The sequence below is a fragment of the Myotis yumanensis genome, unplaced genomic scaffold (assembly GCF_028538775.1).
Source record: "Myotis yumanensis isolate MYYU_CA2020_CCGP unplaced genomic scaffold, mMyoYum1.0.hap1 SCAF_1, whole genome shotgun sequence".
Taxonomy (NCBI): Eukaryota; Metazoa; Chordata; class Mammalia; order Chiroptera; family Vespertilionidae; genus Myotis; species Myotis yumanensis.
The window spans coordinates 150,316,919-150,332,166 of NW_027223752.1; the positions used below are offsets into that span (position 1 = coordinate 150,316,919).

The window sequence follows — 15,248 nt, forward strand, 5'->3', positions numbered from 1 at the left end:
AAATTAGTTTTGTCTTGTTGCTAAATTTGTTATCGTAGCAACAGGAAAAAATGAGTTATATTTTCATTTTATTAAAGAGCAATTTATCAATTTTTTCCTTTTTTTTTTGTTAGTACTTATTGTATTTTAGTGAAGAAACTTTTGTCTGCCCAAGCTTGTGAACTTACTGTATGCTTTCCTACAGAAACTTTATTGCTTTACATTTTATATTTAGACCTATGATATATCCTGAATAAATTTTAGGAGTATGGGGTGAGGTAGGTTCCATGTTCAAAGTTCTGCAGTTTCACAGCCTCCTCGGGAAATGTTTTCTTCTCTGGAATCACCCTGGGGCGCCCCCTTCCGGCGCTTTTAGGGAACTCCGCACTTCCCCTCCCCCCCCTCCCCGCCCCCAATGGCCCCCGTTCTCTTTTCCAAGGCTCTCTAGGACGCATGCGCTTTCGATGGGGAGGCTGTGGGAAACTACAATTCCCAGAAGGTCATGTCAAAGGGGAAAAAAAAAAATCCCGTGGTGGGGGAGGAGGAGGGGAAGGCTGAAGGCTCGCGAGAGAACGAGCTGGAGGCGTCGCGCGAAGTGGGTGGAGGGGGTGGAGACGGCAAGGAGGAAGCGGAGGAGGTGCAGTCCCACAATACTGGGCGGGAGGGCGGGCGGGCGAGCGGCTTGTATCCGGGCGGCGAGGTGCTCGGAGTCTCCGCGGACCCTGCCGCCTGTCTCTTTAACGCGAGAGGAAGCGATGCGGAGGGGTGGAAAATGGCAGAGCTGCAGATGTTACTAGAGGAGGAGATCCCGTCCGGCAAGAGGGCGCTGATAGAGAGTTACCAGAACCTGACCCGGGTGGCGGACTACTGTGAGAACAACTACATACAGGTGAGGCGCGGGCGGGCGGGCCGAGGACCCGCCGCCGCCGCCGGGCGCCCAGCCCACACTGGGCGGGGTGGGAAGCTGCCCCGACCTCCGCGGCCGCCGCGGTCCCCGCCGCAAGCCCCCGTCGGGGCGAGTGGCCGGGCTGAGGGAGTCGCGCTGCGATACAGGAAGTGGCTGAGGTGGTGGAAACCCCAGAGCAGGGGAGAGAGAAAATGGGCGAGGGCGTGGGGAACCCGCCGCGGCCCGGAGCCCCGCCGCGGGCTCGGCCCCCGGAGTCGCGCTGGCCCTCGGCAGGCAGCCTGCCCGTCTCGGGGCTCGTGGCCGGAGCCCCAGCTGCAGCCTCGTTGCCTCCGCTCGGAGCGGGGTCCCGGACGGCGTGAGCGGGGAGAGGAAAAGGCCGGGAGGAGGCGCGGGGAGGAGCAGCAGCAGCAGCAGCAGCGAGAGGAGAAGCGGGGTGTGTGTCGGGGGAGGGGAGGGTGCCGTGGGGGCGATTATGTCAGTGCCACCCAGAGGGTGTGTCTTTCATTTATTTATTAAAAAAAAAAAAATTGGTCATGAGTCACAATTACACAGACCTCCCCGCGGAGAGGAGGAAGCGAGTGGGAAACGAGGGAGGGCGTCTAGGAGAAGTTCATCTCAAAATTCCTTTAAATTGAAGGGTTGCGTCTCCGCCTGCCCGTCCGTCTTCACGGCGGGCTTCCCCCCTGGTTTTCACTTCCGCCCCCACCATCATGTGTGTCCAGAGGGTGTTAGGGCTCTTCGTTATTAGAAGACACAAGTGATCTTTGCGTGGAAAGTGTCTTAACTACTCCCTTCCCCAGAAGTTCTTGAACGCTTGGCTTCTTAAATAACTTAAAGTAGGAGGGTGTAGTCGCCGCTTGCTGATTTCCTGAAGGTTTCTCTCTTTCCAACTTAAGTCAATGTATATGATATGCCTCCAAATTGATTGCCGTACCTATGCGGTTTTAGAATCATAGGGTATTAGTTATTGTAGATTTATTAGGAAAAGTTGGAGGCCTTAACTGTGACAGATACTTGTTTTTATTTTAATGATTGAAAGTGAATTATGGTGTGGTAGATTGGTTTGTAGATCTTTTCATAAACCAACAGATTGTGGTTGAAGTAAAAAAAAAAAAAAAGGTAGCAGAATACTTTGTATCAATATAATGGCACCCAAAATTCGCTTGTTAGTGATAAGGCATGACCAAAATATGCTTTGAAAGATTAGGATTATTGCAGTTCAGAGCTAAAGTATTTATAGAAAGCCTCCCACGGGATGATCATTTTTAAGAACCAGTAGTTTCTATGTTGGCAAATGCTTTTCCTCCCCCTATTTTTAGAAGAAGATTCTGTTTTCAGAATATTTTGGATATTTCTCAGTTTCCATATTAGTAACATGGTATCTTCAGTAGCACTATTGGGAGTTTATCTCACAATTTTTTAAAAAAACTTTTACTTGAGGAATTTTACTGATAAACTTGTTGAGTGGCTGCCACATCTACTGTATTTCTTGTTTTTACAAACTTTATATTTAGCCCTTTTAAAATACTCTAAAATCTAGTAGAAGTGTGGATATAGTTTTCAAATAGAAAAGTGATCTTACAGTTTATTGATATTGCAATAACTTTTATTCAACTTGACATGAAAAGCCTTCAAATTGAGGTGAATCTCAGTTTGCTGCAGGTTTTCAGGATTTTGATGGAGTCAAAGGGAGAGGACAGGAAGTTAAATTGCCCTCATTCCAGAAGTAATCTCGTTATAGAAGTCAGAAGATAAGTACTTCACAAAGGTGGCTTTTTTTGTTTGTTTGTTTTGTTTTGCATGTTGGGAAATCTGACAAGTATATGGTGTGGCAACTACTAAGTATTGGCAAATGCAAGCATGTTTTAACCTGTCTGGTGACTATTCTTTCCCAGGTAGTTGTCTGCTGTAAAGCTTTTTCCTCCCCCCCTACCTGACCGCTTTCCTTTTCCCCTCCTGCTACCATCATGTAACTTGGAAGCACTTTTTGACTTATTGGTAATATCCCTAATTAAGATAAGCCATATTATTTCTCATGTAGCTTCTTTTAAACATGTTAGTACTCTTAGTACCATGGTACCAAGAGCCACCATCAGTGGCTCCAATTTTCTTTTCTGTGGTCCTAACCTTTACATCAGTGAGGTATTTTGATCTTACTGGGGGAAAGAGATGTGTTTATCTTAGTAGCCTTTAAACTTTGGACTGCATGATGCATTAGGTGCCATCCTGAGGCTCAGATAGGCTTAGAAGATGATGAAGACTTCATGGAAGTTAATGTGGTAGCTGATTTGTGAGCTCTTGTACTGCTAACTTTGGTGCTGAGTATCGGGAACTAAGAGAACTAAAAATACCCATTTGAAAGTCTTTTTTTGAGATCTTTCTGTATCCTTTGTATACCTGGTTGGGTTATAATCAACACCCTACATAAATATATCTCCTCTCAGGGCAAGTATGTGGTTCTTATGTTTTGAGGATTTTCTTAAGGTTAGTTAAATTATTGCCTAGGTGATTTTTATCCTGAGAATTCAGTTTTCATTTTGTTGTTTTCCTACAGTTTGGAAGTACTGTCCAGTTACACCAAAGTATTTATTTAAAAAAGTAGATTATTAATTTCAGAGAGGAAGGGAGAGAGAGATATATAGAAACATCAATGATGAGAGAGAATCATTGATCGGCTGCCTCTTGCATGCCCCCCACCGGGGATCGGGGATCGGGGATGGGGATCGAGCCCACAACCCAGGCATGTGCCCCTGACCGAAATAGAATCTGGGACCCTTCAGTTCGAATTCTGACGCTCCATCCACTGAGCCAAACCAGCTAAGGCTAGACTAAGGTGTTTAGTTGACAAGTTCTTTTGGCTCTAGTGTGGTTGAGTCCTTGAGTTCATTAGTTTTTTTGTTTCCTATTTTTAAAAAAAAATATATTTTATTGATTCTTTACAGAGAGGAAGGGAGAGAGACAGACAGTTAGAAACATCGATCAGCTGCCTCCTGCACATCTCCCACTGGGGACTCGCCCGAAACCCAGGCACATGCCCCTGACCGGAATCGAACCCGGGACCCCCCAGTCCGCAGGCCGACGCTCCATCCACTGAGCCAAACCGACTTCGGCTTTGTTTCCTATTGACTTTAATTATTAAATTGTATTATTAATAGCAAAACTTTTCCAAAAAGTACATTCTATCAAGCAGGACAGGATTTTTGAAATTGTTTCAGGGAAATAATATTTAAAATAGAAAGTGTTTTTTATACAGAGACAAAGAAAAATCTTTGCCTTTTTTCCATCTTTTGACCAGTTTGAATATTTTTTAGTAGATTATGTCAAGGATAGTTACTCTTCAACTTGAACATACTTATTTGCTCTACTTTAGGGTCTACACTGCCTTTATCATGGGAACTATTTTGGGGGAACAGGAAGTGAGCTAAGCTAAAACGAGTAGAGACTGCTTAAGAAAGGTTTCTCAGAATGCAAATTGCTATGTTGGGTAAAGACAGAAACATCTTAAGTTAATTTAAAATTTTGGCTAGGATTTCCTTCAATAAAAGAGTTTTATTTGGGTTAACAAGTATATCCTAAAGTTTGGGATTGTAAAAGGGATCTCATCAGTGAGCTACTTAGTAGTTTATTTCTTCCTCCTATGACACTAGTTTATGCTAATTTGCTCATTGTGCACACTTGATCTTGGAGGACAGGTATTTTTGAGCAGGAGCAGTTTGGGATAGGTAAAAGCTAAAATTTCTGGTACTGAGCAATTTATGCCAATTTATAAATGAAGTCAATTATTAAAATACTTATTTATCATGAGCAATTTAAGGTTCAGAGAAATTCAATACTTAGTCTAAAGTTCCATATCTCATAAGAGATAATGCCTGGAATTAAATCCAGATTTTCTGATTGTATATTCTAAGTTCTATTTAATGACTACTGAGTTAGGGTGCTTACTTCAGGATAGGGGATAAAAAAAAGATGGTAACAGAGAAGGGATGAGGATACTATACATACTTGCTTCTATTTATTGAGTACTTATTTTGTCATAGATGCTGCTGGTTGATTTGTATTATCTTTACTCCTTGTAAAACCTCTCTATGATAGGCAATATTCTCTTAAAGATCTGGAAATTAGGACTCAAAAAAGTTAAATGAATTTTGTTTGATCAGATAGTTAGTAATTGGCAGCCAGGATTTCTGCCCAACTCTGACAGGTTCCACAGGTTCCACAGCTGTGCTCTTTCTATATCACACTGCCTTCAGCTGTAAATGAGTCTAGAACTCAGACTATGTTTAGAAATGTCATGGAATAGACTCTTGTTGGGCATGTCTGGGAACCTGAAAACTATTTTACCATTGTTTCTTCTGAATTCCAAGTGGCAAATATAAGAACTGGTATGTGTGTAATTTGGGGATGGTTGCTTTGGTACTTGAAGTGTTGAATTATAGGAATCATAGGCTAATTTTTCCCTGAGCTCAGTGGATCCTTTTTCTTTCTGTGTATCCTTACCTGTTTTTTCTATTCTGATTCAGCTTTACTTTGATTAGAAAATTTGTAAAACAATTAGTAGAAGTTAACAAAACAAAATGTTTTGGAACATTTTGCTTTCTACACAAACTAGATTCAGGTAAAGATAGTCAAAGTGACTGAGGAGATTAGGACAGATTGGAAATGGTAGAATTTTTACATTTGCACTTTATTTAATTTTTTAATCCTCATCCGAGGATATTTTTCCATTGATTTTTAGAGAGAGTGGAAGAGAGAGGGAAAGACAGAATTATTGATGTGAAAGAAACACATTGGTTGCGGGCTGGAAAGGAACTGCAACCTAGGTACATGCCTTAACCCAATGGTTGGCAAACTCATTAGTCAGCAGAGCCAAATATCAACAGTACAACGATTGAAATTTCTTTTGAGAGCCAAATTTTTTAAACTTAAACTATATAGGTAGGTACATTGTTATTAACTTAATTAGGATACTCCTATGGCTTAGGGAGAGCCACACTCAAGGGGCCAAAGAGCCACATGTGGCTCGCGAGCTGCAGTTTGCCGACCACTGCCCTAACCTAAAGACTCCCTTGGAATCCTGTATATTTCCTCTGTAACACTTATTACACCTGTTTGACATTTGATGCTGGTCTCTAAGAAAGCAAGTCTAGGCTTTTCTTGTTTTTCTGTATCTCCAGTGCCTGACTAGCACATAAAGCTCTCAAAAGTTTACATGAACTGTATAAGCAGTCTGGAAACTTTTGGTTCTGTTCCTCATTCTATATTTTCACCAGCCTTTAACTGTATTTTATCCTCTATAAAAGGATGAGTTTGAATTAGATTATGTCCAAAGTGACAATTCTGATGATATTTAGTAGAGTTTGTTTCTCACTTCCAGCCCTGCAATTCCCATGTTTTCATTAGTTTATTTTTTAGTTCTTCAGTTTCCTCTGGAAAAAAAAAAAAAAAATCTCTGATTCTCTTCAACAAATGGTGTTGGGAAAATTTGACAGGCACATGCAAACAGATGAAACTAGACCGCCAACTTATACCATACACAAGAATAAACTCAAAATGGATAAAAGACTTGAGTGTAAGCTGTGAAACCATAAAAATCCGAGAAGACAACATAGGCAGCAAAATCTCAAGACATCGTGTGGAACAGAATTTTCGCTGATACATCTAGGGCAAGAGAAACAGGAAAAAATAAACAATTGGTATTGCATTGAACTAAAAAGCTTCTGCACAGCAAAAAAAAACCATCATCTAAATGAAAACGGGACCTGGCAGTGTTGCTCAGTGGTTAGAGTGCCAACCTGCGCATGAAGGGTCTGGGGTTCAATTCCCGTACAAGGGCACATATCTTGATTTCGGGTCGCTCCCTACCCCCCACCCCCATCGAGGTGCCTGGGTGAGGCAACCAGTTGATGTTCTCTGTGGGAACCATGCCAGTGTCCCCAGATAGTCAAGGCGAATGGGAGCATAGAGGCCTTGTTATCAATACACCAGAATGGCCAAGGCCACCCTGAGCCTGAGAATCATTATCAGACTCTGAGCCTGGGAACACTTATTAGCCTTTGATGCTGGTCTCTGGGAATCCTAACTGAATTGCACAGAAGTGCCTTTCTGTAGCAAACGGCTGATGGCAAAGTGCCTCTTTTGTTAGAGCTTGTTTGAGCATGTATATAAGCTGTCACTGACCAGGGGAGAGAGCAGCTGGGCAGAGAGCTCCAAGCAGAGACTTAAGCACAGAGAATGTAGCTCCTATGTGTGTGGGAGAGGGTAGAGAGCTCAGAAGGAGCTGAGAGCTGGTACTGCCATGATACAAGGCTGAGAACTCAGAGAGAGTTCAGATATAGCTGCTAGGTTAAGCAGCCAGTGTGCTGGGAGAGAGAAGCTCAGAGGTAGTTACTATGTGAGGCTACAGAGACCAGCCAGTGTGCTGGGCAGGGGAGACAGGAGAAGCTGCCGAGCTGGAGAGCTCAGGTACCGCTATGATGTAAGGTGGTGAGTCTAGGGGACAGTGTGCGGCTGCTCAGATAATAGCTGTGGGTACAGAGATTAATGCTACTTTTGTGGGGAAGATGTTAACCAGCTGGTGTCTGACTGCCTGCTTGTATGGACTTTGCTGTGGAGAATTGTTTTGTCTGACAGCTATATGGCCACTGACTTCTGCAATAGAGACTCATTCTTATACACCCACAACCTCTCATGGCTTCTCTGTCTGCCCCACTGCCGAGAATTAACCTGTTTTTGATACTTGTTGGACTAAGTTCCCAACAGTTAGTACAGTGGTCAGGGTTCGAGAAGGACCTGCCCTGGCGTAGTCGGGAAGAATTGAGAAGAATACATGGACTCAGAAAAACTCAGAGCAGCAGGGCTGAGCAGTGTTCCTGCGGTCTCTGACAGTTTCTCTCACATCAATTGTTTCTCTTTCTTTTTGCCCCCCCCCCCCGCCCCCCCCCCCCCCCCCCCAACGAAAAGAAATGGGAAAAACAGAAAAATATCCTCAGGTGAGGAATAACAACAACAACAACAAATGAAAAGTGGACCCTAGGAGAACATATTTTCCAATGATACATCTGATATAGGATTAACTTTCCAAAATATGTAAAGAACTCATACAACTAAAAGGAAGTCAATCCAATTAAAAATGGGCAAAGGACCTGAATAGATACTTCTCCAAAGAGGACATACAGATGACCAATAAACATATGAAAAAATGCTCAATGTCACTAATTGCCAGAGAGATGCAAATTAAAACTGCGATGAGGTATCACCTCACACTGGACAGAATGACTACCATCAGTAAATCAACAACAAGTGCTGGTAAGGATGTGGAGAAAAGGTACACTAGTATTCTACTGGTGGGAATGCAGACGGGTGCAGCCATTATGGAAAACAGTATGGAGTTTCCTCCCCCAAAATTTAAAATGCAACTGCCCTTTGACCCAGCAATCCCACTTCTAGGAATATATCCTAAGAACTCTGAAACACCAATCAGAAAGAATATATGCACCCCTATGTTCATAGCAGCACAAATTATAATAGCTAAGATCTGGAAACAGCCCAAGTGCCCATCAGTAGATGAGTGGATAAAAAAGCTGTGGTACATCTGTACCATGGAATTCTATGCAGCTATAATAGGTGTATCAGTTAATAATGCGGATTTTGTAATTAAATAAAACACGACAATTTCAAGAGAAACATCAAAAGTGCTTTATTCAAAGTAATGTCCATCGCTAGCTACACATATCCCCCATCTTTCAGGTAATTTGTGGATATTGTCCCAATAGAACTTTTCTTATTTTGAGGCAAACCATTCAGAGACCCAATTTTCCACTTTGTACGTTTTGAAGTGCTGCTCAGAAAGTGCGTGTACCATCAATCATAACAAGTGGTAATCTGAAGGAGCAAGGTCTTTGTGAATACGGCCGGTGGGTTAATACTTCCCAGGCAAGATCTTTTTTTTTTTTTTTTTAATTTATTGATTTCAGAGAAGAGGGGAGAGGTAGAGAGATCGAAAGAGGTAGAGAGAATCATTGATTAGCTGCCTCCTGCACGCCCCCTACTGGGGATCGAGCCCACAACCTGGGTATGTGCCCTTGGCCGGAATCGAACCTGGGACCCTTCAGTCGGCTGGCTGACGCTCTGTCCACTGAGCCAAACCTGGCTAGAGCCAGGCAAGATCTTTTTTTTTTTTTTTAATGTTTTTTTATTGATTTTTTACAGAGAGGAAGGGAGAGGGATAGAGAGTTAGAAACATTAATGAGAGAGAAACATTGATCAGCTGCCTCCTGCACGCCCCCTACTGGGTATGTGCCCACAACCAAGGTACATGCCCTTGACTGGAATCAAACCTGGGACCTTTGAGTCCGCAGGTTGATGCTCTATCCACTGAGCCAAACCGGTTAAGGCCAGGCAAGATCTTTTAACATGTCTTTAACTGGTTTTGAAGTGTGTGATGGTGTGTTATCATGAAGCAAAATTACTTTGCTGTGTCTTCTGGAACATTCTGGTTGTTTCACAATCAAAGTGTGGTTAAAATTGATTGTTTTCTGTAGCGATTAGTGTTAACCATTTCACCTGGTTTTAGAAACTCGTAATACACCACACCTTCCTGATCCCACCAAATGCAGAACATTGTCTTCCTTCCAAAGCGATTTGGTCTTTGCAGTCCATGTTGATGGTTGACCCGGATCAACCCATGATTTTGTGCATTTGGGATTCTCAAAATAAACCCACTTTTCATCTCCAGTCACCATTCGATGCAAAACAGACTTTCTTTCGTGCCGTTGAAGCAACATTTTACTAATGACTTTGCGGTTTTCCATTTGTCTTTCGTTCAGTTGATGTGGCACCCATTTTCCTTCCTTTAAAATCTTTCCCATTGATTGTAAACGATCGGAAATTGTTTGCTGAGCAACGTTTAATCATTCTGCAAGTTGTTTTTGAGTTTGGCACGCATCTTCATCCAATAATTGTTGGTCTTCAAACTATTTCGGTTGACCTGGATGTTCTTTGTCTTTCACATCGAAATCATCACTTTTAAAGCGTTTAAACCAGCATTCACAAGTATCTTGAGATGGAGCATGTTCACCATAAGCTTCCTGAAGTATACGATAACCTTTTCTTTAAAATAAAGTAATGAATTAAAACTTCCGCAAATGCTCTTTTTTTGGCACGAAATTTGACATTTTTAAGTGTAAAAATATCTATGATGTTTTTTTTTTATATTTTATTGATTTTTTACAGAGAGGAAGGGAGAGAGATAGAGAGCTAGAAACATTGATCAGCTGCCTCCTGCACATCTCCTACTGGGGATGTGCCCGCAACCCAGGTACATGCCCCTGACCGGAATCGAACCCGGGACCGTCCAGTCCGCAGGCCGATGCTCTATCCACTGAGCCAAACCGGTTTCGGAAAAATATCTATGATGTTAACACCTTCTGAAAATTTGACATATGAAGTTTTTAAAAACATATATATTTTATTGATTTTTTACAGAGAGGAAGGGAGAGGGATAGAGAGCTAGAAACATCGATGAGAGAGAAACATCGATCAGCTGCCTCCTGCACACTCCCCACTGGGGATGTGCCCGCAACCAAGGTACATGCCCTTGACTGGAATTGAACCTGGGGCCCTAGAGTCTGCAGGCCGACTCTCTATCCACTGAGCCAAACCAGTCAGGGCGACATATGAAGTTTTGAAGCTTGTTGTCAATACAACAAAATAGCATCCATATCAAATTGCATATATATATATCAACATATGTATAATTCCATCTATTGAAAAAAATCCGCATCATTAACTGGGACACCTAGTAAAAAAGAAGGATCTCTTACCCTTTTAAACAGCCTGGAGGAACCTGGAGAGTATTATGCTAAGCGAAATAAGCCAGTCAGGGAAAGACAAGTATCACATGATCTCACTCATATGTGGAATCTAATGAACAAAATAAACTGACCAACAAAAACGGGTGAGGTATGGAGGCATGGGGCAGATTGACAAATCTCAAGGGAGGGAGGAACAGGAAGAGATTAGTCAAAGAACTTACATACTTATGCATAGCCCATGGACACAGACAATAATGTGGTGAAGGCCTGAGGTGGGGCAGGGGATGGGGGGAGGCAAAGGGGGGGCATGTGGGGACCCTCTGTAATACTGTCAGCAATAAAAATGTATATATTTAAAAAACCTCTGATTTATACCTGTCTATTCCTTTTGTTGTAGTTATGAACTATGCTTCCTACTAAATATTCTTAAAATCTTTATATTAAAATCAATTTTTCTAAGTCTTATTGAAAAGAGAAGATATAGGTGGTGGTGTGTTAAATTAGAATGTCTGTCTTTATCCCTTGAGTAATCTACACTAATAAAAGAGAAACATGGTAATTAGCGTACGACCGCTACCCTTTTCATTGGCTAATCAGTGAGTATATGCAAATTAACTGTCAGCCAAGATGGCGGCCAGCAGCCAGGCAGCTGGAAGTGAGCATGACGCTTGCTTGCTTCAGTAACAGAGGACTCCAACATTCCCCGCCTGCCTTGCCGGCCTCTGAGTTGCAACTCTAAGCAACTATGTACTATGTTGCAAATAAGAAGCTAAACAAAACACCAGAAACCAGCTTTCATTCAGCCGGGCTTTAGCAACATTGTATCGATGTTTTCAGCAGTGAGGCCTCAGAGCTAAAGCTGGCACAGAATAAAAAAAAAAAGAAAACAAGGAGTGGTTGGAAGCTTCAGTCACTTGCTTCAGCCCTCAGCCCCTCACCCAGACTGGCCAGGCACCCCAGTGGAGACCTCCACCCTGATCCAGGACACCCTTCAGGGCAAACCAGCCAGCCCCCACCCATGCACCAGGCCTCTGTTCTATATAGTAAAAGGGTAATATGCCTCCTGGCACTGGGATCAGCGGAGCAGCGAGGCTCCCAGCACCAGGATCAGCGTGACGGGGCAGCGCCCAAACCCCCTGATTGCCCTGTGGCTCTGTGTGTGACAGGGGGAGGGGCCACAACCTCCCTATCTGCCCTGCTCTGTGCCTGATAGGGGGGAGCTCCCCAATCCCCTGATTGCCCTGCGGCTCTATGTTTGACAGGGTGCAGCGCACCAACCCCCTGATCGGCCCTGCTCTGTGTGTGACAGGGTGCGGCGCCCCAACCCGCCCCCCCCACGGGCCCTGCTCTGTGTGTGACAGGGTAGAGCCATAACCTCCCCATTGGCCCTGCCCTGAGTGTGACAGGGTGCAGCGCCCCAACCCCCTGATCGGCCCTGTTCTGTGTGTGACAGGGGGTGGCACCACAACCTCCCCATCGACCCTGCCTTGAGTGTGACAGGGGGCGGTGCCCCAACCCCCCAATCAGCCCTACCCTGAGTGTGACTGAGGGTGGCATCGCAACCTCCCGATCCGCCCTGCTCTGTGCATGATGGGGCAGCGCCCCAACTCCCCAATCGGCCGTGCTCTGAGCCTGACCAGGGGCTGCACTTAGGAATTGGGCCTGCCCTCTGCCACCCAGGAGCAGGCCTAAGCCAGCAGGTCGTTATCTCCCGAGGGGTCCCAGACTGCGAGAGGGCACAGGCCGGGCTGGGGGACCTCCCCCCCCAGTGCACAAATTTTTGTGCACCAGGCCTCTAGTTTTCTATAATATAGATCAACAGTACTGAAGCTTATGATCTCGGGACTCTTTTATTTATTTATTTTTTATTATTATTATTTTTTTACACTTGCAGCATTTGTTTGGTGGTGGTGTCGCGTTGGTTACAGTGTTAATAAAGTCATGAATTAAAAATCCACTAGATATTGGTAAGGAATGGCTCTAAATACTTTTTGTCTTCTGTTTTTATTAAATGTCTAAAAAATGCAGAATCTCGTCAGGACTCTTTTTTTTTTTTTTTTTTTGGGCATAGAAAGGGAGTGGACTGACTATTCTGGGGGTGCGGGAAGGGGTGTGGGGGGTGCGGGAAGAGACTGGACAAAAATTATACACCTATGGATGAGGACAGTGGGGGCGGGGGTAAGGGCAGAGGATGGGGTGGGAACTGGATGGAGGGGAGCTATGAGGGGAAAAAAGAGGAACAACTGTAATAATCTGAATAATAAAGACCTAAAAAAATAAATAAAAAACACACCAAAAATAAAAAGATTAAATGAAATAAAGTGCTCACACCAATGTCTGACACCTAAGTGTCCACAGATGTAAGTTGTTATTATGAAAATATCAATATGAATAAACCTCAAAAATAGTACTGATTGAAAACGGGAAATTGCATATTTGAATATTCATATCAGAACATGACAACAATTGAGTATACTTATTCAGAGATGTATTTATAAATTATTAATATATAAAAATTAACAGTGAATTTAGAAAATCCATTACTACTGGCTCTAACAGTAAAGTGCTCACACCAGTGTCTGGCACATAAAGATCCACAGATGTAAGTTATTATTATGAAAACCAGAAGCCTGGTGCATGAAATTCGTGCACTGGGGGGGGGGGGGGGGGGTGGTCCCTCAGCCAGGCCTGTGCCCTCTCACAGTCCAGGACCCTCAGGGGATGTCTGACTAATGGTTTAGGAGTGGGCCTGAGCTGGCAGTCGGACACCCTTAGCGCTGCTGTGGAGGTGGGAGAGGCTCCTGCCACCGCTGCTGCACTCGCCAGCTGTGAGCCCAGCTTCTGGCTGAGCGAGCGCAATTACCACCAGAGGGCAGCTCCTGCGTTGAGCGTCTGCCCCCTGGGGGTCAGTGTGCATCATAGCGACCGGTTGTTCTGCCAATCGGTCGATTTGCATAATAGCCTTTTATTATATAGGATATCAACATGAATAAACCTCAAAAACAAGACTGATTGAAAAAAGGAAATTAAATACTTGATTATTAATATTAGAACACAAAACAATAGAGTATATTTATTCAGAGATGTATTATCTATTATTAAAACAAAAATTCAGTGAATTCAGAAAATCCGTTATTGCTGGGGGGGGGAGGTGATTCAATAGGAAAAAAGATGTCCGGGCAGCTCTGTAATTTACTTCTTTCTTTATACATATATTTTTCATTGATTTTAGAGGAAGGGGAGGGGGAGGGGAAGGGGGGGGAGAGAGAGAGAAAGAGAGAGATATCAATGATGAGAGAGAATCACCGGCTGTTTCCTTCACGCCCCTACTGTGGATTGAGCCTGCAACCCCGGCATGTGCCCTGACCTCCTGGCTCACAGGTCGAGGCCGGGCTGTAATCTATTTCTTTAGATGGCTGAGTACCGAGATATTCCCTCTGGTTTGATATAATTCATTTTTTTAAAAAAAGTTTAAAGGCCTAGTTCCCCCTGAACGCAGCACTCCAAATTTCTTTATCTCAACGACCCTGAAAACTTTGGGGCCATTCTGCTCTCTCCGAGTACACGGGCGCTACGCACTTGGTGAACGAGGCCTGGGAAGCTGGCGCGTCTGGAGGACGCTGCCTCTCAGTTAAATGTGCCCGTGTTCGCGGGGTGCCCCGCCCGCGCCCTCCTCCGCACACCTTCCACCGGCCGGGGCCCAAGGCTGAAAGACAGCGGCCCGCCTCCATGAGGGGACCGCCGGACGGCGCCCTCAGCCCACCCAGAACGTCTCCCTTCGCGGCAGAAGCCAGGCCGCGGCCCGGTCCTCAGCACCCCCCATCTTTCCCTTCCCGGCGGAGCTCGAAACGAGCCCCTCCTCCCGGGCTCCCCTGCTCCCCTCCCGCTGGATTCCCCTCAGCAGACTCCCCGTTCTCACCCAAGGAGAATTTGTTTTTTTTCTTTCGCCCCACGCCCTGCCGCACGATCAGGATAAGCCCAGCGCTGCCACACCGCTCGCCCTCTCCGTCGGGTACTACTTCCGGGCGAGCCTTCGCCCCGCCTCTTCTGAGAAACGCCACTTCCTACCCGAAAACGGTTGGAGAAACCCTGAGCCCACGCGCCTCAACCGCCATGTTCAGGACTCTTTTATATGCTTCAAAAATATTGAGGATGCCAGAGAACTTTTCTTTTCCTTTTTTTTTTAAAACTATTTTTTAAAAATATATTTATTGATTTCAGAGAGGAAGAGGGGAGAGAGAGATAGAAACATGAATGATGAGAGAGAATCATTGATCGGCTGTCTCCTGCACCCCCCCCCACTGGGGATCTAGCCACAACCCAGGCATGTGCCCTTGGCCGGAATTGAACCTGGGACCCTTCAGTCTGCAGGCTGACCTCTATCCATTGAGCCAAGCCGGCTAGGGCCAGAGAACTTTTCTTTAGGTGGGTTATATCTATCAGTATTAACTATATCAAATATTAAAATGGAGAAGTTTAAAACATTTTTTAGTTCATTTAAAATAACATGTAGCATCTGGCTGGTATGGTTCAGTGGTTGCGCATTGACC

General features: G+C 44.4%; 1 protein-coding gene across 7 annotated transcripts in view; it reads left to right on the forward strand.

Annotated features, from left to right (window-relative positions):
• Positions 1-638: 638 nt before the first annotated feature.
• ABI1 (abl interactor 1) overlaps positions 639-15,248 on the forward strand; it is a 107,269-nt gene continuing 92,659 nt past the window's right edge. For 5 of the 7 annotated variants that reach the window (XM_070433089.1, XM_070433114.1, XM_070433124.1 and 2 more), the window contains exon 1: positions 639-868. In XM_070433089.1, coding sequence (XP_070289190.1) covers positions 752-868 — 117 coding nt within the window. In that variant the 5' untranslated portion in view covers positions 639-751. The remainder of the gene's footprint in view (positions 869-15,248) is intronic. The other 2 variants (XM_070433133.1, XM_070433141.1) reach the window with 2 other exon arrangements.